This window comes from Gymnodraco acuticeps, unplaced genomic scaffold (genome assembly GCF_902827175.1).
Source record: "Gymnodraco acuticeps unplaced genomic scaffold, fGymAcu1.1, whole genome shotgun sequence".
In the NCBI taxonomy this organism is placed as follows: Eukaryota; Metazoa; Chordata; class Actinopteri; order Perciformes; family Bathydraconidae; genus Gymnodraco; species Gymnodraco acuticeps.
The window spans coordinates 514,114-537,592 of NW_022990905.1; the positions used below are offsets into that span (position 1 = coordinate 514,114).

The following is a 23,479-nucleotide window of genomic DNA, read 5'->3' on the forward strand; positions in this document are numbered from 1 at the left end:
TCGACAGTGAAACAGCTGATGACGGAGAATTAGCGCTTAGCTTTGTGTTGCCGTGAGAAAATACAGAGAGCTCCTGATGTTGTAGCAACAGCTGCTGGACACTATCAGGAGAAGCATTCAGGACGGATGCCAGTCTGTGGTCTGGAAAGTAAGGTCGTTTCCTTAGAGACACCACTGAGTGCTCAAGGCACTGCAAGAATGTGGTACAGTACTGGAGTCATGCAGTAAAACTTTATTAGTATCCTATTGTTCTCTTCCAATAGTGGAGTTTCTAGGCTGTGAAAGCCAGTGTGTTCATTTTGGCACAGCACCTGCTCAATATCTTACACATTCCTTCACAAAAGTGTTCCCCTTTAAAAAACAGATAAATGTCAATGTATTGTTTTTATATTTTCTGTATTCATTCTTTTTTATATTTAGTCTCTTTTGCTAAATCTAAGTCACCAAAATGCCAAGTTATATTTCTTGTTAATGCAATATATTAAACAGTCTTACTAATGAAAACAATAGAATAGTGTTTAAATTATGTACAATTACAATAAATTGTGTTGTTCGTTTTTCTTTATAATGAATTTCAAAAGGACTGGTGGAACAGAGTTTTAGAAATGTATTTGATAGATTGTGACCTTCAGTAGCTGTTTTGGACATTTAGAATGAATAAGGGAATCTATTGACATATTGTGGTAAGATTGTGTATAAGGTTCCATCTCTTTCTTCGAATGGTCTGCTTAAATAATTTTAGCACCCCTATAAAAATGTTAGCACTATATCTAAAAGTCAAGGTATGACAGACAGGGCAGATGGAATAAAGGTTACTACGTATTAAGAAAAAGAGTGCGAACAACGGCAACCACTTAGGAATTACAATGTGCGCACATTGGTAAATACATTTCTTATGAAAAAATCAATGCCTTTGAAGTTCATTTTCAAAGGATTGGTTTAACCTTGGTTGGTTCATTAGAGGCAGAATGTAAATCCTTCTGGATTCATTGACTTTGCTATAATTGCAGTTCTGCATCAGTGTGTAGCCGTGGTGGATGAGAGCTGTCGACGCAGGAGAAGAGAAGGCTAAACATTTATGTAAGACTACCCTTTCTAAAACAATATGAAGTACAGGATGCATTTAGAGAAAGAAAACCCTGCTAAAGAGGCCCTATTATGCTTTTTGGGGGCTTCCCTCTTCTGTAGTATGTTCAATTGTTGTACTTGTGTGTATATGTAAATGGTCTGCAAAGGCTACATTTTGATGCCAAAACGCCTCCATCGGACTCCTTTGTTTACTTCAGTAACATAGTGACATCCCTATGTAACACTCACGCTTCTATTGGCTAGCGACACATTATACGTGATAGACTAAGAGGCGGGATATCTCTAAGCGGTTGGCCAATCACAACAGAGCCGGCCTGCTAACCAATCAGAGCAGACTGGGCTCTGGTTTCAGACAGAGGGGGAAAAGAGGTGCTGCAGCACAGGCAGTATGAGAAAGATAAAGAGCTTTTTGAACATTAAAGCATGGAGACATGTCACAAAAGAGACACTACATACTAATATGAACCTGGAAATGAGCATTACACAGTCTCATCAGTTGTCTGTGAACTTCTGCTATATTAAGTTTGTCTTTATGATGTTTATAAAGCAAACAGCTCACAGCATTAAAGTCCCCAGTATGAAGAATGGCCTTTCTTTATATATCCTCATGTGCTTCGAGAGCTGTTAGAAAAACAAGGAAACATCCAATTTGGGAACTATCTGCAAAACAAAGCCTTCCCCTTTTCTATCTGTTCCCTTCTAACGTATGAACCCACAAGTACACAAGGTCTTTCAACACACATAAATACACAGTGTCTTTCCTCCATAAAAACAAAGCTGTGTCCATACAATGACAGAGCAGAGAAGCAAAGATGTTTTTTCCCCAAAATATGTCTTTTAAAAAAGTCCTCTATCATATCCTCATTATTTTGGGAGTAAATATGTAACTAGTGATTGCAAGTAGCCAATAAAACTAAAGGAAAGCATATTTAAAAAGGTCATTTCAAAAGGTTTAAAAGGGCAGCGGAGTGTTGGTTGACATAGGGGAATTCAATCTGACACCCATCTCAGACACACGCTGTGTTAGCCCCACAGGCTCTTCCCTGGAGACACCGTGCACTATGAAATATTTCCAGACAGAACCCTAATGGATTTTCGATGTTGCTATGCAAAAAACAAATAACAGTCTGCTGTATCCTCCTTGTGACACTATTTTATACCTGCTATGTCTGGAGGCTGCCGTAACGAGCACAGGGACAGAATAAAGGTCAAAGAATGGTATATCAACAAACTAAAGCAAGATTAGCTGAAATGTATTCCCCTGTGCCACTGTAACTCTGCGTCACATGATGACTGGAAATTACTGTAAGTGAAAATGGACAATGCATAGGATCATTTATGTAAGTACAGACACAGGGAAAGTTTAAGAGCTTCCGACGTGTATCCATGTTAAACTGTGGCAGCCCGCCTGACAAAGTCATTTGGAAATGGCATGTAGAGAAACTCCACTTAAGCTGAGAGCGTGCACAGGATCTGACAGCTCCCCCTACGCTGAGTTTGTATAGCTAAGTGATTATAATAATATACACTGAACAAAAATATAAATGCAACACTTTAGTTTTTGCTCCCATTTTTCATGAGATGAACTCAAAGATCTAAAACATTTTCTATATACACAAAATAACCATTTCTCTCAAATATTGTTCACAAATCTGAAAAAATCTGTGATAGTGAGCACTTCTCCTTCGCCGAGATAATCTATCCCACCTCACAGGTGTGGCATATCAAGATGCTGATTAGACAGCATGATTATTGCACAGGTGTGCCTTAGGCTGGCCACAATAAAAGGCCACTCTAAAATGTTCAGTTTTATCACACAGAACAATGCCACAGATGTCGCAAGTTTTGAGGGAGCGTGCAATTGGCATGCTGACAGCAGGAATGTCCACCAGAGCTGTTGCCCGTGAATTGAATGTTCATTTCTCTACCATAAGCCGTCTCCAAAGGCGTTTCAGAGAATTTGGCAGTACATCCAACCGGCCTCACAACCGCAGACCACGTGTAACCACACCAGCCCAGGACCTCCACATCCAGCATGTTCACCTCCAAGATCGTCTGAGACCAGCCACTCGGACAGCTGCTGCAACAATCGGTTTGCATAACCAAAGAATGTCTGCACAAACTGTCAGAAACCGTCTCAGGGAAGCTCATCTGCATGCTCGTCGTCCTCATCGGGGTCTCGACCTGACTCCGGTTCGTTGTCGTAACCGACTTGAGTGGGCAAATGCTCACATTCGATGGCGTCTGGCACGTTGGAGAGGTGTTCTCTTCACGGATGAATCCCGGTTTTCACTGTTCAGGGCAGATGGCAGACAGCGTGTGTGGCGTCGTGTGGGTGAGCGCTTTTCTGATGTCAATGTTGTGAATCGAGTGGCCCATGGTGGTGGTGGGGTTATGGTATGGGCAGGCGTATGTTATGGACGACGAACACAGGTGCATTTTATTGATGGCATTGTGAATGCACAGAGATACCGTGACGAGATCCTGAGGCCCATTGTTGTGCCATTCATCCACGACCATCACCTCATGTTGCAGCATGATAATTTACGGCCCCATGTTGCAAGGATCTGTACACAATTCCTGGAGGCTGAAAACATCCCAGTTCTTGCATGGCCAGCATACTCACCGGACATGTCACCCATTGAGCATGTTTGGGATGCTCTGGATCGGCGTATACGACAGCGTATTCCAGTTCCTGCAAATATCCAGCAACTTCGCACAGCCATTGAAGAGGAGTGGACCAACATTCCACAGGCCACAATCAACAACCTGATCAACTCTATGTGAAGGAGATGTGTTGCACTGCGTGAGGCAAATGGTGGTCACACCAGATACTGACTGGTTTTCGGACCCCCCCAGACCCCCCCAATAAAGCAAAACTGCACGTTTCAGAGTGGCCTTTTATTGTGGCCAGCCTAAGGCACACCTGTGCAATAATCATGCTGTCTAATCAGCATCTTGATATGCCACACCTGTGAGGTGGGATGGATTATCTCGGCAAAGGAGATGTGCTCACTATCACAGATTTTTTCAGATTTGTGAACAATATTTGAGAGAAATGGTTATTTTGTGTATATAGAAAATGTTTTAGATCTTTGAGTTCATCTCATGAAAAATGGGAGCAAAAACAAAAGTGTTGCATTTATATTTTTGTTCAGTGTATATGTAATGTATATATATAGATATATATATAACAGTCTGGAACTTGGGCTTAAACCTGACTTATTATTAGCCAGTGGTGGAAGATACTGGGAAAATACTTTGCTACAATTTTAAGTTATGCATCGATTACATTACTTATAATAATAATAATAATTATTTAAAAATGATCAACAAAATGAAACGTACTGTAAAGGTATTGCTTTAACTGGTGCAGTAAAATTGTTCCCTGTCACTGTTCCACTTATAGTACCTTTTACATATAATAGCCTAAAAAGTCTATCAAAATCCATTTACTTTAGTAATTTAACGTACATTAAACTCACCCCAGGGAGATAAAACACTCTAATCCATGAAGGAAACCCTGAGGACAGTATCTGAGTGTCCTAAGCTGTTACTCTCCTGAGAATGGGGTTCAATTTAACTAAAGAAAACGTGTGTTTAAAAACAGATTTTAACAATAAAAATGCCCTATTTTACTTCTGTTAAAATAATGAATATATTATATACATGTTGATTTATGTTCTTAGTCCTATGTAAATGGTTTGTTATTACTTTTACTTGTTACTTGACCATTTTTTTTGCCCATTTCTGTTCGCATTCACTGTTTTTACGAGTGGTCGAGAAAACTCTTGCCTAACAAAATAAATGTTTTCATTGCTCACAAATGGCTTTATTTGTAATGTGAGGAATGTAAAACAATGAAGGCATATCAAACAAGACAGTTGGGGATGTAATAAAGTACATGTAATCAAGTACTTTACTTTAGTACAATATTGAAGTACTTGTACGTTACCTGGGCATGTTTATTTTATGTTTCTTTATAGTTTTATGCCTCACACATTTTGAAAGCCAATATTGTTCTTTTTACTGCACTACATTTATCTGACAGCTTTATTTCACGTCCTATAAAAGAACCAATGTTAGGTCAAAACGGCATAAGAGCAAGCGCTCCCGAAATATGTCTCTTTGTTCTTTTACTTTTTACCTAATTACTTCAGAAAGGCAACAGTTATTAGTTAGTTACTTTTCCTTAACACAAATTCATTGAGAAGATTTAAACTTACATAGTTTTTTTTATGGGTAAGTATTTTATTCGTTGAACTCATTACAATTCCTTCAATCATGGGATTCAAGTTGAAATTGACTTCAAAGTGCGATCTGACTCAAGACGCATGATTATTAAAGCGTTCTCTTTGACAAACAGAATTACCCGTAAGCTTAAACTTTTATCAATAAAGGGAAACAAAACAAATGATTTAAAATATATAAATATCCCGTCTCTAAATATTCAACTTTTGTCCACCCAGGACAGATAATTAAGATGACACACATGGGATCGGAAATTGGTCCCATAATATAATTTAAGGTAACAATTTACTCAAGTTTTAACACTCACTTATAAGTGTTAAAACTTGAGTAAATTGTCAATTGATGACTACAATTAACACTTATAGAGGATTTTCTCTTTTTATATATATTTAACTTTATTTTAATTTCAGTGTCAGTAACATAACATAAAACACTGTTTTTTTCATTCTTTTCCAAGTACATCTGTCCACCTCCAAGCATTTAGACAGTTAAGTACAACATAACTGGAATGCATTGTCAGATAAAAAAAAGCCTTATTAATTTTGCGGTTTTCACCAAGATAAAGGTGATACAGAACATTAATCAGAAAGTCCTGAAAAGTCACATTTTACAATCAGACGTAATTCTAATTGTAGCTGTCAAAAATTATCCCCCTTGTCAAATATTAAAGTTATCGCCACCTGAGTACTTTTTCCTCATTTGATCAAATTTAGACTAGATCATAGAAGTCCTGATGACTGTGTGTTCAACATCGGAATGGCTTAAATACTGCTTTTATACGCCTTTACATTTCCCTATAATACCTGTAGTGACACTCTGGAAAATAATAATAAAAAATCCACAGTAAGACGTTAAGTGCATCTGGGGTCCACTTCTCTTATTTTACTCTTTCGGAAAATTAGGAGAAAATAAAACACTGCTGCTGCATGAGGCTCATTTACAGTATCTTAGCTAAACATGATGGTAATGCCGATGTGTTTTGTATTAAGTAAGCTGTAATGAAAGCAGCAGAGGCAAGGTCATCCTGTATGACACTGCCAGCGCATGAATAACTTCTCACTCAGACTCACATTATGGCACGGTTCAATCACTGGCACTTTGTATCTTGGCAAAGGTGCTCTTAAAAAGGTGCACACATAAAACAACCTGGGCCGGTCGGAACAGACAGTGTGTGCTGAGTCAGCGTCCGTTCCCTTCCTCTGCTGTCCTACAAAGGAAGAGAAATAACTCCACTGGAGTAAAAACATTTTTTCTGCAGTGGACTCTTAGCCTCACAGTGCTTCATTACACGCATTACAGCGAAGAATAGGGGCTAAGATATGAGGCAGGAGCTGACCCAGTGGCTGCAGAGCTGGACCCCTCTGGCTCCGGACTCACTGTTTACTATGGGCTAAAGACTGCTGTACTTTACACTCCTGCTATGTCAGTTTCTGCCATTTTCTGCAGACCTGAAATATCCCTGTTGTTGTCCAGCATAGTCTGAGGTACTTCCTTTACCAGTATATAACCAGTGTTATAAAAAGGAATATGATGGTAAACTGACAAAACTATAAGTTAGCTAGCTGTCTTTTTACCAGAGGTCATTTTAAGATGTTGTGATATACTTCTGCACCTCTTACAGAACCTCCTGTAGTTGAACTATTTTGTATCTCTTTTATGAATTGTCTTATTTTCCTTTTCATTTGTTTTTTATTAAAGCTTATGAGAAGCACTTTGTTCCTGCGTCAGAAATGTGCTATAAATAAACTGACTTTAACTTGCCTTACATTTTCTAATTACACAAGACACAAAGTACAGCTGGGAATGTCATTAGGTTGATATTGTTGTTAAAGCTAGGGAGGGTACATTTAGGAAGCTAGCAAGAGTATGTAACTTTGAAAGTATCCGGGTGAAAATAACCTCCCCATGCTGCCCACTCTTTTCGAACGGAAGTAGCAAGCAACATAAGCTACAAGTCCCTAAAGCAGGGGTGCCCACACTTTTTTGGCTGGTGAGCTACTTTTGAAATGACCAGCTCACCGAGGTCTACCAACTCAAAATAAAATCCCAAATTGCAAGGGTTGCTGAATAACACGTTTTATTTATACATGGGATAACTACAATCGGGCTGCAACAAACGACTCATTTGATAATCGATTAATCTATCGATTAATTAAACGATGAATCGACTATTCAGACTATTACTGTATGCCAGGGGTGGCCAACCCGCGGCTCTCGAGCCGCATGCGGCTCTTTGCCTAGTTTCATGCGGCTCTTCAGTTCATAACGAATTTTATATGTGTGAGTTTGGGGGAGAGACACTGACTCCTGACTAGTGTTGCACGGTGTACCGATACTTGAAAGGTACCGCGATACCCTGCCGTTAAAAACGTTACGATTCCTCCGTTTCATTAGTATCGGTACTTTAAGAATAACAGGGAAAAGTACTCCGGTGAGAAAGCGCCGTTTTAATAAGAGCCGTGTGTGTTCAGCGCTCTGCTTCCACTCCCTGCACTGCAGCCGTGCCTGCAGTCCCGCCCCTCTCAAGCACGCTCTAAGTCCCTCCCCTCTCAAGCACGCTCTAAGTCCCTCCCCTCTCAAGCACACTCAAGTGCCTCCCCTCTCTCGTGCACGCGCTAGCTGCCAGAGCATGTGAGAAAACGAGAAGCATGGCTGCAAGTGGGAGTGCAACTGCCGCTGCGCTTCGGCTTGTTGACAAGAAAGACGCCAGAAGCTAAATTTGGAAGTATTTGAGCGATATGTCTGACAGTGAGGGCAATCCTACGGACACCACGAGGCCTGTCTGTCAGACATTTATTAATTTGATTTAATACGAATTCTTGTCATTTATTGTATTTATTGTTCTCATTGTTTAAAAGTGTGTGTTATGGTTCTGGTGTGAAATAAAGCACAATAATTACACTTAAGACCGTTTCCCTTTTTTAAAGAAAATATCGAAAAAGAATCGGAATCGCAATTCTTGACTTGGTATCAAAACCAAAATGTTGGTATCGTGACAACACTAGCTACTCCTGACAGTTAAACCTGATATTTAGTAGGTCTGTTAAGTATTGAATGCTGATAATTCTGACGTAATTTGGCCGGTCAAAGTTGTTTGGCCTCGGATAAAATCGCTCCGTTACTTTCGTCCCGTGTTATGTATGTGGTGTATGTGTGGTGTCAGTATGAGAGGATGACAGCGCGTATAATTTGTATGTGGCCCAAGAGCCAATCACAATAATACCTGCGATGCAGTGAAACAATCACCTTTGAAGGGGGGAAAACCTATCGTTGATTAAACATTATCCAGTGTTTCCCCTACCATTGTCTTGGAGGGGCGCTGCGCCCCGCCAACGGAGCCCCGCGCCCCCCCTGAAATTCAAGGTGTTTAAAAAAAAAATATATATAACTTTTTTTTTTAAATATATATATATAGCACCAAATTGCAAATAATCTATAACTACTGTCACTTTTCACATTGAACATGTGCTCTTTTATTAAATAAACTAAACACTTTCATTTTAAGTTGTGAGTTTAGTGTTTTTGACCCTAAGAAACACTGATGCATTATTCAATAACAATAATCCACAGCTCCTCTCTGCTCCAGAGGATTTAAAAAATATATATCCCAATGCCACAAAAATGCATCAGTGACGTGGTTGAAATCTTGTCTCCAGAAAACAAAAAACTGAAACAAGCGGTATCAGTGACTGTGTGTTTGATGTGGCTCTTTGAAGTAACATAGAAAAAATGTGGCTCTTAACCTCTGACTGGTTGGCCACCCCTGCTGTATGCCTTGCACAATTTCTCAAACGCTCTTATTTAGCCATCAACTTTTAGATTTAGCTTGAGGTTGTTTTAGGCATGTGGAAACTAACAATGAAGACAATAAAGATGAATACTTGATTCAAAAATACATATATTATTAATTTAACTTAACAAATTGTGAACAAAATGAACATTGCTTTTTATTTAAATTAAATAAATAATATTTCACATCAAAAGAAACAACAGTGTTTTAACAAATCGTATTAAATAATCTGATGACAGAACTGTAAACAGAATAGCTGAAACTTTAACAAAATAAATAACTCAGTTACCTCTAATCATTAACCCATGCTTGTATAATGTAGTTAACTCCGTGTGTTGCTGCTAGCATACATAACACCTGACGTGGAAACGTTACTCGTGGACGGGGCTACAGAGCTGCTAGAAAGACAGTCGAACCCGGTGCATTCCTCCGTCTGAATGTGGAGCACTTTTGCTAAATGTTTAGACAAATTGCTCGTGTTACATGCTAAACTCTTATTGCACTTTTGGTAGCGAGCACTGTCCTCATCGAGACGGGTAAAGTTGAACCACACATTGGAGCGCTTCTCTCCGCCATCCCAGCCGTGTGTTGCTGCATGTAGCAGCCGCGTGTGTGTAAAATGCCCCGCCCCCTCGCACACGGGGGAGAGGAGAGATCTCGTCTCGATTGGAAAGATCAAAAATACACCGACCATAGACGCATTTGTTTTGTCTTTTTGCATATTAGAAACGAGTTACATACATGACCTTTCTCTTTCTCAACTCGCTACTCGGAGGGAAGTCGCTGTCATATGCCTTGTGAACACTCCGATAATGCCTCTCCACATTACCTTTCTTTGGCAGAGCGACGCTTGCTTTACAAATAAGGCAAATAACCTTTGAATGTGACATCACAAACAAATATTCTTCCTCCCATTCTGGGTGGAAGTGGTATGTCTTTAGTTTCTTGCTCGGTCCCGCACTCATTTTGTTGTTTGTCTCTTGTTAGTCTCCGGACTTGACTGATTTTGTATCGCTTTGCATTCTGGGTTAACAGACTGGAAAGCGATAGGTCGCTTTTTCTGTCAATCAAGTAAACTCCTGAATTAAGTGGCAGGGAGGCCAAGGGAGGAGGGATCAAAACCTGTTGTGTCTATTTTTAACGGAGCTGGATTTTTTTTTATTATGAATGACTCGCGATCTACCAGCATTGACCGCGGTCGACGTACTGGGCACCTCTGCCCTAAAGCTAGCAAAAAAGTCGTAAAGCTGGCAAAATGACAGCCAGGCACTCTTGGCCTCTACCACTCCTGTAAACAGATCTTTATGAACGTGAAAGTATCGACAAACAAACAACGAACATGGCAATTGTTAGTAATTGGATTTGTTTCAAGCCAACTACGTAAGTAAGACCCAAAACACACCTGCTTGTCAACAAAGGTGTCCCAAAAGAAAGCTAAACAGAGATTTTAACTTCAAAACATTGCGCAATATACACAATGTGGTGATCCTCTTAAGCTCTACGGATCCGAGCTCGGGTCCGAAAATGCTATATATGTAGCAACAGTGCTATATCTGAAGTGTCATTCATGAAACTATTAATATTCCATACCCATCGGACCGGAGGAAACTTGGCTAACTGACGATATGAAAAACAATTTTTTTTTCGAAAAATAAGTCTCACAAGAAGCCTCTAAATGAGCCCATGGCAAAAACGGGCAATTGCTATTTCTGCTCATAACTCACAAAAACGATCATTTATAATTCATACTTTCTGCACAAACAACACATTTTCTGAAAACTGAGATTCCACAGATTACATGGGTATACACCCCATCACTACAGGCACAACATTAACTGAGCTAGCAGCCAGAACATAGCAAGTAAACAATATCAGTTTTCAAATCCATGACAATAATTAGGTCTTACCTTGGCTGTTTTGTGATCAAAAGTTGTGTTCAAAGGAATAAAAACGCTGCTCAAGGTTAATCCAATGTCTCTTGTCACTTTAAAATGATTACTGTTAATCAATCCTTTCATTCACGGCAGAAGAGTAGGTCCAACGATTAACAGTCCGTGGCTTCAGCTGCGGGAGATGCAGTTTACGCATAGCTCCCCCTCCGCAGGCGTAATGTATTTACGTATTTTGAAACTGCCACTCGATTCGATTGGCTCTAACGATTCAAAAAAGGTGTCAGTCACCCAAATCGACCAATGGGTTCCAGAGATAGGATCTTGCGTAAGTATAAATACAGGCAGTATAGCTGGTTTACACACAGCCTCTTTTTACGCAGCATAGCATAGCATTGCATAGCATAGCATAGCATAGCATGTCCCGCGGCGATAGGAGAGCAGAGAACGGCAGATCGATCAGCGAAACAGCAGGATCTGTTTTCTTTGTCTTCATTGTAACAATGCCAGCCAGAAAGAAGACTTTCCGTCGGAAGATAGTGATCTCGTCACACATAAAGGGGACAGTAATGACTCTGATTATGAACCTCCGTCACCGGAAAGGTATGTAATCAAACAAAGAAGATGGATGCCATTTCTTGTTCTTGTTGTTGAAATAAACAAGACATATACATGTTGAATTTAACACGGTATTACATTTCATTTAGCTGACGCTTTTATCCAAAGCGACTTACAATTATTACTTATATTATATATATATATAATACACATGCATACATAATATGTATATACGATGACAGACGGAATATTATTAAATATTGAAAAGATTATATGAACCCCGTCTCACATCATTTACACGGTATACATTTTGAGTGATATAATATTATTTCACACACTCAAAATTGATGTTCTGCTGTTGTTGTAGAGAAATTATTTCTGATTTGAGTTACATTTTTGAAAGTACAAGCCAGAGAATTAATCTATTTGTTTTTTCCACATTTGTTTTCACAGTGAGGAAGGCGATGATATGGCTTCTGGATGCCCGAGTATTATGGGGAAGATGCCACCAAGGTCAGGAGGTACTGCAGGGGGTGCTCTGATGCTGGCAACAGAAGGGTGAAGACCTGTGTACTGCAGGAAGTGTCAGGTCCCTCTGTGCTTCACTACCAAAAAGAACTGTTACAGGGCATGGCATGACTTACTGGAGTAATACTGCAACATTCAGGGTTTGTATAAAGTTTTGTTTTTTTACCCAAAAAATGCTTGTTGCTAATTTTTTTAAATAAATCTGCTCCAGTTGGAGTCAAATGTTTCCTAAGTTTCCTAATTGTTATTGTGCAAGTAACATGCATCTCATGCAAAGAGGGAACTTCCCACACACAAGGATCATTGTGTGTTATTTTTGAGTAAATAACAGTGTGTTATTTAGAAAAGAATAACAAATTAGAAGGAAAAAAAGATTTAAAAAAATACAGATTTCAGTATTCTGAGGCTCTGAGCCCCATTTATTTTACTCACAGACGACAAAAAAAGTCCGACATTATACGATTACAAATAAAAATCAATAATCGTGGCTTGATATTGAGTAATAATATGTTTTTATGGACCACACAGCTTCCGGTCTTCTCAGACCCAACCGTATCCATTTGCGTCTCATATGCAGGCAAAACTCGGACTCAGAACTCAATGGGAATAGTTGGCGTATGATAGGCACGCAAAATCGGACTTTAGCGTATCTATTGCACGCATTTTCCAATGTGTAAAGTCGTGTAACACATTTGTATATACAATATAAACTGGATCATAAAATGTGACGCAATTATCAATTACCAGTCTTCCTTCTTGACCATTGTGTTTGAGGTTAAATTATTTGTTATGTTTTAGCATATTCTAAAATATTCTAATAATAACATTCAAATATTCAAAAATGGAACACGTTAATATCAAAATCTATCCACCACATACTAATAATAATACTGTGAAACAACATTCATCTCAAATAAAGATATATTTGGGAACATTCATAAGAGATATTGACATATATTTATATATTTTTAGAAAATGCTAGCATCTTATCATGCTAAACTATGGGGTAAGGTCTGTAAACATTATAGCTGCTTAACATTAACAAGGTAACAGTGTCGTTGTGCTTATGTTAACATGCTGACATTAGCATTTAGATCAAAGCCCTGCTGCTGTGCCCCTCAGAGGCATGGCTCTCGACTCTGGACACACAGATCCCTCTCTTTATTGCTTGTGCTGCAGTGTATCACTGCTGCATAACCACCATCTTTATCTCTAGGTTTGTTTCCCTCTCGTCTGCCAGGAGGCCGAATAATCTGATGGCTAACTAACTGAAACAGAAATTGTCTTAGTTTGTTTTTGTTCAAACCAATTAGGACTATCGTAGAGGAAAAACATAGAGAGAAGTACACTATGAAAGCCATCTTAACTTTTGAGAACCGTCTGCAGATACAAGACATACAAGTGCATGCTGGGAGATGTGCCGTGACAACTGGTAAGTGTTTCCTGTTTTGCTTTTCAGTATTCAGAGTATTTTCAATCTCTCATTCAGGCATATTGATTCTTGTGATGGTGAAGATGAAGCCAACAGAGCAAGATCTCCTATCATCTGGTTTGTTAGCGAGCCCAGTTGAGGGCTGCTGCTTTAATATTTAATCATTTGGTTAGATATTTGCTAAACAACTCCTAAATGCTTCTCTGTCACGCTGCATTATTCGGGGTTTTTGTACAATGTTTTTGTCTTCACACGTCAAGCTTGTCAACTGACACCACCGCGTTGAGATGAGGGGACTGGAGGCAGCGGAAATACTAAGTGGCACCTATCATGCATGTGGTGTAGAAAGACCAGGATCCATTTAATTGCGGAGCCACAACAGACACCATAGCCCACATTGTGGGAGGTTACCATGGCAATCAATGCCATATGCCTGGAGTCCAAAGAAAATGGGGTTGTGCTAGTGGAGTACTTCATGACCACAGAGCGTGAACGCTGTGATCAGCTGTTTTAGCGCAGTTCTCCAGTGAAGGGGGGGAGTCTCCCTCCGCAGCTGGTTGCCGTAGTTTTGGCACAATTCTATGAGGGGCCGTACAGGCCGTAATTCATACTGGTCCTCTCACGCACATACATTCTCCTTATACATACATATATTTTCACTCTTACACACATATTCTCCTTATACATACATACATTTTCACTCTCACACGTATATATTTACACTCACACATTCATACATTTTGCTCTCATATTATCATATTTCAATGCACACATTCATATATTGTCACTCACACATTCATGCATTTTGTTCTCATATTCATATATTTTAATGCTCATATTTATACTTTTTGCTCTCGTGCACATTCATTCAATGTTTACATTTAATATTATAAATAATATATGCATGTCTGAAGACAATATATGTATGCAAGAGAAGAATGTATGTATGTATGAAGACAATATATGTATGTGTGAGAGAAAGTATAGTGGAAACGGAAGGAGTATGGTTGAAACGGAAGGCAGGTCATTATCATGCTGTGATTGGCTCAGAAGGTCGAGCAGGGCGGGCTCATGTTCAGAACTTCGGATTCAAATCAACATGATGGAGGGAGATGAATCCGTGTATCTACGGACCATTTGTTTTTCTTTATTAAAAAAGTAAACGGAAGAGCGTCTGAGAGGCGTTTTTGCCCTTTTGTTTTTTACCTTACTAAATGGTCTAATGGTCAGTGAGCGAGGGGCTGCGGAACTCGCGGAAGTGATTTCAAAACAAAAAGCACTCGTTTGCTCGGAACGGTGTTATTATAAACAAGGGGAAACTAGGGGAATTTAGCGATCACAACGAAAACGGCCAAGACCCACATTAAGCCCAGAAAATGAATGTTATTAAGGGCTGTAAATATAGTCTATGTCTAAAATGGACAACATTGTTAGGAGATTTAAACTATACAGCGGTTCTGCACTGCGGTCACTCAGCCGTCTCTCGAGGTTTTTTTCTTTAAATCAGCAGCTCTTTTTCCCCCAGCTTTATTTGATGATCGATACAAATATTTGTTACCACAAGTTCTCAATAAAAGTGACACAACTCTTCTCTCTAAATGGCGCTGGACCAGCCAATCAGAATTGACCTTCTCGAGTTCTCCGATTGGTTGGTTTTGTGGCACATTTGTAACGCTGTGACAACTTGAGCGAGCGCAGGCAAAGCTGAGCGCGCACAGGGTGGAGAGGACGAGCGAGCGAGGGAGAGAGAGCGCGTGCAGCGGTCTGCTTGCGCACGGAGCAGGAGTTTTATGAGAGAAAATATATTTCTCTGTTAAAAAATGTTCAAGTGCGCGATCAATATCATTTTCTATGCTCAACATGTTTCATTGCGTGCTCAGGATAGAGGCACAAATATAACGCCATAGACATTTCGCCGACAACTGCGCCGAGCACTTGACTTTATGCAGGTAGCCAGACAGTGGGACATTGTACGAAAAGTCAGGAACATTAATTACAGATAAAAAATGTGCGATTAATTTATGATTAATCGCGATTAACTATGGACAATCATGCGATTAATCGCGATTAACTATGGACAATCATGCGATTAATCGCGATTAAATATTTGTAATCGACTGACAGCCCTAATTTATTTACATACTGTAGAGTCAAATCACATCACAAATAGAGCAGGTCTAGACAAAACGGTAGTAGAGCAGATCCTAATCACAGGGTGAACACCCAAATTATTTTTTCAATTACGAAAACGGGATTGGCGGATGTTTGCCCTCTAAGTGGCCTTATAGTTTTACAAAACGGAAAAATAGGTCATTTCAGAGATGATAAATGTGTTTCTGTGCTAATGGAATATCATCACATTATAACAGGGACATGTATGGATTAGTAATTAGTAAAGTGGGTTGGGCTCAAGCCAGGCTGGGGGGTAGGGTGGGATGTTGTGTGCGGTGATAGCCTTGTTTGCCCTCCTTCCTCTCCTCTGTCTATCCCTCTCCTTCCCTCCCTCCCTGCTTCCCTCCTTCCCTCATCTCTGCTGACATAGACTGTACAGATCAAAGCATGCACAGAACAAACCGCGGGCCTTCTCACCCTGCAAAGGTATGCATTCAAACGCAAATAGAGACACCACAACCTCGCCAAGGACGAGCAGAGAAGCGTGTGGAGGAGCAACCAGCCACATGGTAGCCAACGACTCTATTCTTATGTGCCTTAAGGAAACATTGATGAGCCCACAAAGAAAGAGACATTTAAAGAAATGTTTTGCTAAAAAAATGACAATTTGTTTATCCTTGTCTCCTTGATTTCTTAAAGAAATTTAGTTTTTTCTCACATGCCTCCATACAAAGATTTTAAACTTTAGAAAGTATCGATACATTTATGGAAATATTGGCCATGTTTATACTTGTCGGTGCAGGTACTGTTAATGAAGAAGTGTAAGGTTTCAGACAAAAAACATGTTTTGAGGGAGTAGTTAGCATTAATAATAATACATTTAATTTATATAGCGCTTCTCATCTGCCAAGACAAATCTCGAAGTGCTTAACAACAAAGGATACTAATACACTTTGATAGATTAAACAAATAATTGTAATAATAATAAGAAATCAAAAATATAAAATAAAGTACAAAAATAAAAGTCGGTGATAGCGATAAAAAATGGCAGTACTCCAGGTGTACCATGCTCAAAGTTTATTGGAAGGCCTGCCGAAAGAAGAGGGTCTTAAGGCCGGTTTTGAAGACCTAGATGGAAGGGGCAGATCTCAGCTGATCTGGGAGGGAGTTCCAGAGGCGCGGGGCGAATGAGCAGAAGGCTCGGTCTCCCATTGTTCGGAGACGTGTGCAGGGGATGTAAAGAAGAGGAGCGTGGCTGGAGCGGAGAGAGCGGGTAGATGTCTGGGTATGGATGAGGTCACAGAGGTATTTTGGGCTTTGTCCATTCAGGGCTTTGTACGTGAGGAGCAGAACCTTAAACTGGATCCTGTAGTGGACCGGGAGCCAGTGTAGTTGAACTGGATGAACAGGAATTGGATTGCGCTCTTAACTCCCCTTTTTTTAATACATCATGGAATGTATTTGTTTATTTAGGAGAGATGCAAGAAAAACACGTTGTTTTCAAGAGCTCAGGGTTACACGGGGGAAACAACTGATATACAAATGATCATTTTGGGGGTGAAGTATTCCTTTAAAGACAGCACAAGAGCTCTAACACAATAACATAAATAAAGCTGGGCATTGACTAATTGCAGCATCAGCTCTTTGTGGTTTAACGTGATGTTGACTTTAGTGTTATATATTAGAATGCATGTCATTACCCAGCTGTAGACTTTGCAAATTAATGTGAAAAGCAATAAGAAGAGATGCACAGATAGGGAGTTTTGTGGATGATAATGACAGATAAATACCAACACAAATACAATTATTGCATTATGAAAAACTGTTTACCAACTGAATGGACAATGCAACACAATTGTGATGTTTTAATAAAGGTATTAAATGATGCAGGGAGACAACATTGTGCAGACAAAACTTTTTTATTTTATTTTGTTGATGCTTTGTTGTAGATGTTTTCTTTCATTTATACTTTGTATGAAATGGGCCCTATCATGCTGTTTCCTGTAGTCTGTTATATAGGTTTTTGTGCATGTAACATTTTCTTTCCCACCCCCCCGGCCTGAAATGCCTCCATTGGACTCCTTAGTTTACTTCTGTAGCATAGTGACATCACTATGTAACATTCACGCTTCTATTGGCTAGCGCTCCAACACATTGTACGCGATAGGCTAATGGGCAAGACATCTCTAAGCGGTTGACCAATCACAACAGAGCAGGCCAGCTAACCAATCAGAGCACTGGGTTCTCTTTAAAGCCTCCTGAGCAGAGGTCTTGTAAATGTTGCAACAAAGGCTAAACACAGTGCACATGGTCCTTGTGCATGAATGTATGATACCACTCTTATCCTACTGTGATGGCCATGTCAAATCAAATAAACCAACCTACTAAAGATATATTCAATACAAAGGATGTGAATGTAACTTTTTACATTGACCAGTGTATTTTCCCACTGCTGGCATATCATGTTTGTATGTTAATACATTTTTAGCACTCTTGTAATGCTTGTGTGTCCATTCACAGTCACAGCTAGAGAAGAGGAACCACAGCTCCACTTTTTCAGATTTACTGGCTGAAATTATTTTATTCAAACAAAAACAAACATTATGCTGTACATTTATATTCCTCATTCGCTCCATCTCCCCAGATGGAGCGCTGCTACAGCAGGTCGCTGAGCGGTGAGACCAACAGGGATAGCATGAAGCCTCGGTGCCTGTCTCCTTACTGTTGCCTTAGCAACTTTGGCAGACACACTGTAATGTGTGTTATGTAGACCCCTCGGTTCCTGCTGTAAGTTTAACTGCAGAGCTCTGCTGCTGGCCACTGAGCATTTGTAAAAGATGGGAAAAGTGGTTTGCTCAAAGGCACTTAGATAAAGGGCAGGATATATTGAATCTTGTTTTTTGTATAACAAATGTTATGATACTTTCACTTTAAATATGATGTATAAGAGTCAAAGATCTTTTCACAGAGAGAATTGTATATATTTCTTTGTTTTAGAAATGACTGTCAACAGCCATAAAACACATTTTCTCCATGTTTTTAGGAATACAATGTTACATAAATCAGGCTATGAATGACCTTTGATTAAACCACCCCTAGTATAATCCATCAGAATATACTGTAGATGAGAATAGCACTGGAACATTTGGTGCATGTAAGAGTATACGAAAAAACACATAATGCCAATTAAAGAAATGCATTGATATGTAAATGTCTTTCATTTTTGCAAAACACTAGAGGTAAATGAAAATTATATATTTTGTATATGCTAATTCAGCATTGTATAATGCTTACTCTTGGTCAATTCACATAGTGAAAAAAACACCAAAATGTGTATTTTAGGTATTCTGAGAGAACACATGTTATGGAAGCAAAATAGTCCAAACCCTAGAAATTGTCAAGTGCATTAAAAATCTATGTATTTAGTAGTGTCACAAACACACACAATGATTTATATTGCCATGGTGAATATCTTTTGATGAAATTATTGTTCATTTCAAATCGTAAATATGATCTGTTTTCTGAGCAATTGAGACCTCTCTGAGACCTGATGAGACGGGGAGCGGAACAGTTTTTCGACCGCAAATTGTAAACAGAGACTAGTGTTGCAAATTGGACTGCAAAGTATAGTTTATATAGGAAAGTATATCGCCGAAATATTGATTTGTTATTTTGAGACTATTTAAGTCAATACTTTTTTGTTAATAAATTACATTTTTTGACTGAAAACCTTCGGCTGCTTATTGCTTTGGATTGCGTGTCGTCAACCCCGCTCTATAGTGGCAAAAGGAAACCTTGGATGCCACTACACCATTGCTTTCACGCTCTATTCACTAATAATGAGTATTAGGCAAATTATTATGTTTTCATGATACTTGTAAAATGTTGCTTCTGGCAAAAAAGGGATAATGAATACAGATGTTTGAAGGAGATCTTCACAGAAGTATACATAAGGAATTGAGAGGGAATTGTTGCCTAATTTCGTAATACTAGCTCTATTTCCTAATAATTTGAAATGTTTGGTTTTATGCAAATAAATAATACGGAAGACAAAAAGAAAGAAAACAATTTCATTATTTAGACACATTTTGGGACAGTTCAAACACATTATTTGGATGGTTTGGGGACCTGGTGAACAACCTAGGTAGGAGCCTTGAAATTCAGACTGTTATAGGAGCTATTGCTTCTAATGAGGCTCAAGTATTTGTTATCAGCTTGCTTAAAATAGCTGCAGTCTTTGAACCTGCCTCAACTCCCAACCACTGCTTTCACTTTGCTGCATGTGCACCTGTTATTAACCATTGTCGGAATTATCATGACTAATTGAAGATTATATCAGTGATAATATTTGGTTTATTTGTAAATTTACTAATCTCGTATTTCTAAAAGGATCCTCTGTCTTAATTAAATAGAGTTGATCATTTAGAGCACGCAATTGATGTCCCAGTGATGTTTCATTTATGACAACATAATCATCCCATTTATGTTGATAGATATGTTGAATGTACAGATTTTATTATGCCATTAGCCTTTGTTTTCCTATTACTTCCAGCTACTGTAACTGAGAGAGCTTTAAGATCAAGCTGTTGATAGTTGTTGCTTAGTTGAGGGACAAAAGAGGTTTGTTTTCTTTTTTTTAAGATTTGTTCTTAATAATGTTCTTCATTATTATAAGTTGTGTAATTAAGCTTAGTGTTGTGGTCATTCTCGATGTCTCAGCCAATATTATTGTCTGTTTTTTTATTTCAACTACCCTAACTAATCTGTACACTCTGGTCACATGTGGTGTATTGGCATTTGAAACAAGCGCCATATTCAACAGCCTTTGAAAACATGTAGAATGTGATTTAAATAAGAGAAGAGCCTTATGGGTTCACTGTCCGAACGCACATCGTTAAATAAATGGTATGACATTTTGGGCAATATGCTTCAACATGTGAATAATAAAAACGTTATATTTTGTTTAATCTTAATCTCTGTTTGCAAATGTATGCATTTTATTAGTTATCTGTTGACATGGGATCAGATTTTGGTATCGGGAGCGTCGTGCTTTCCACTTAAGTAGTTTTGACCAATCACGTTGGAGTGGACTTTGGTTGAATGCTGGTCAACAGTCCATGAGGGGAGCAAAAGAGGCAGAACACATTTGCCAAAATGCAAACTCAGAACCCTTCTGTAGCTAGCGTTGATTCATCTTTCAATTTATCTCTGCCAACATAAATCTGTATACGAATGGAGGGAAACAATCCGGTCCTCTGTCAACTCCAACTCCATCCTCACATCTCAACCTGATTATCGGACTGAAATAATTACCTGCGGAAGAGGAAGTCTTGGTATTGATACTTGTTATCCGGTTATCCACAAGCTAAACTAGAACCCCAGAAATACTGGTCACTTCCCCAAGAGCCTAATCATCGTCGGACTAATAGCCAATGGGTTCGGAAAGTGTCTTTGCATTTGCAGAAACATAAAATGTGATTTGGTTTTTGGAGTTGTTACTTTGCCCTTGCTTTTAGTCTGGCTGCCTGTTGACTCTACCTTCATATGTCGATGTTGTGAAGAGATTTAAGGTCACCTATCATGCAATTTTTAGGCAATAGCATAGGTCTCAGATATATACAAATATATAAAAAACATGTCTATGAAGTGTTTTGCTCAAAATACCAAACAGATCACCCATTCTAGCCATGCCTCATATCTCTCTATTTCACTTCCTGTTTCAAAAGGGCTGATTTGGGTATAAAGCTTTAAAAAAAAAAAAAAAGTGATAAAAAAAAAGGAGGGAGCTGAGCTCATGCGGCAGATACTGTGGTGATGAAACGCCATATCATGGATTATCAAGGATTATCTCTGAAACAGTATGGAGCTCAAAGGCTTTCTCTCTTGTCGGTTATACCACAAGGTGAGTTCCTTTTTATTTCCTGCTTCTTCACACACATGCTCTCCAGTACAGGTTAGCTCCGAGTGTTAGCGATGCTAATGTAAACATTGACCATATTATGTCCAAAACAGTCTGGCATTGTTTCTGATAGCAACGTTTCTGATAGGGTCGTGGGCGTAAAGCCAGCCTACATTGCCGATATTACGTCATATCGGACGCAAATCTGGATCAGCTCCGTTGTAGCCCCGTTTTTAGAGATTTGGGTACGGAGGAAAAGAGAGAGGGTTTTGTTTTCTGACGCTGCATGAGTTCCCTGACACACCGGGGACACATATTTATGTATAAAAGACATCAAAAAGTTCATTTTGCATGATAGGTCCCCTTTAATATATTGCATCCTACTCTCAGCAAACAGCCATTAAGCCTCCCTTTTTCTACAAGCACACGTTAGACATTGAGTCCCCTTGCATGACGATGTGAAATAAAGAGGCTATTTTAAATCTCTGATTCTGAATGTGTCTAACTCTGTTACGTGTTTCCGTCCTATATATTTGTAAAGGGGTGAATATCTCAGCAACCACAAGTGATCACATCATAAGGATTTGCTACAGGATTTAGAATTCAGTGTTAAAAAATAGCTGTTAGAACTCCTCTTACCAATAAATACTACTTTACAATCATCATATGTGTTCCATGTGTACAGTAGCTCAGTGTTACTCACCTATATACAGCGAGGAGTCCTTCCTGTGGACATGGTCGTCGATGTAGGACACTCCCAAAGGCTGGACGGGTGTGGCTCCGATGCCCAGCAGAACCTGGGCTCCGATCAGCAGAAGGTACATCATGTTGGTGTTGGCTCTGTTGCCACACTTAAACCCAGAGTCTCGGTTTTCTGACCTGGAGTTGTTGGAGCAGACGTCCCTGCCGTCCTCGGCGTGCCACGAGTCGCCGGCCTCGTACTCATACTGATGCGTCAGGAACTCCGGCAGGGCCGACAGCAACGCCCCCAACGCCATGACAATCCCGCCGCAACCAATGAGGCGGGGTCTGTGGGCCTTGGCTCCAAAGTAGCTGACAAACAGGATGAGGGCCAGGTTGCCGATTTCGAAGCTGCTGGCAATGACGCCCACATCGGCGCTCTGGAGGTTGAAGCGTCTCTCCAGAGTGGTCAGAACACTTACCTGGCAGAGAGAAATAAAGAGAGAAGAGAAGTGTTACTGTGTTCTCACAATTAGCAGCCATTTAGGACTGTCGATGACTTCAAAGAAAACCCACTAACCTTTTCTGTAGTTTCTTATCTCTCTGAAGTCATTTTGTGTCACTTTATGTTCATTTTGTGTCTCTTTGTAGTTCATTTGTTTCTCTTTGTAGTTGCTTTGTAGTCATTTTGTGTCAATGTTATTGTTTGTGATCATTTAGCTCCTTTTTTGTAGTTTAGTATCTGTTTCAAGTCATTTGTTTTCTCTTTACAGTAATTTATGTCTATTTTATATCATTTGTGTCTCTTGGTAGACATTTTATGTTTTTTGTGGTCATGATGAATCTCTTCCTGGAAGGTACGAGTCTTAAAGAGTAAAATATTGTATATGTTGAGTTGCATTTAGCTTCAGGTGCTAATCAGTAACAGCATGATTGAACGGTGCCACTCGAACCAACAAAAGCAACCTGTTGATGACACACAGTCAGGGCCGCCCCTCCCTACAGGCCAATCACGCAGGCTGCATGGGGCCCCGCCTTGCGCAGGGGGCCCTGCCCCGAGGGCCTCAGCTGCTGTTCTCCGCTCAGTTCTCCGCGCACCCCCCGCGAGAGTGAGAGTGAGAGTGAGAGGTGACAAGGGGAGCACGTCTGTAACCCGACACCGTTGCAATGAATCAACATCTGACCAATCACGGCTTTGATACGGCCACTAGTGCAGGTGAAGAGATGTCGGCGAAAAGACAGTTTCAGTC

The 23,479-nt window shown here is 39.6% G+C and overlaps 1 protein-coding gene across 1 annotated transcript in view; it reads right to left on the minus strand.

The window, feature by feature from the left end:
- The window catches only part of LOC117557811 (solute carrier organic anion transporter family member 3A1-like), a 59,374-nt gene that overhangs the window by 30,183 nt on the left and 5,712 nt on the right, over window positions 1-23,479 (minus strand). Inside the window, 1 exon segment of the mRNA XM_034233754.1 lies at window positions 22,252-22,711. Within this exon segment, the coding sequence (XP_034089645.1) occupies window positions 22,252-22,711 (460 nt within the window).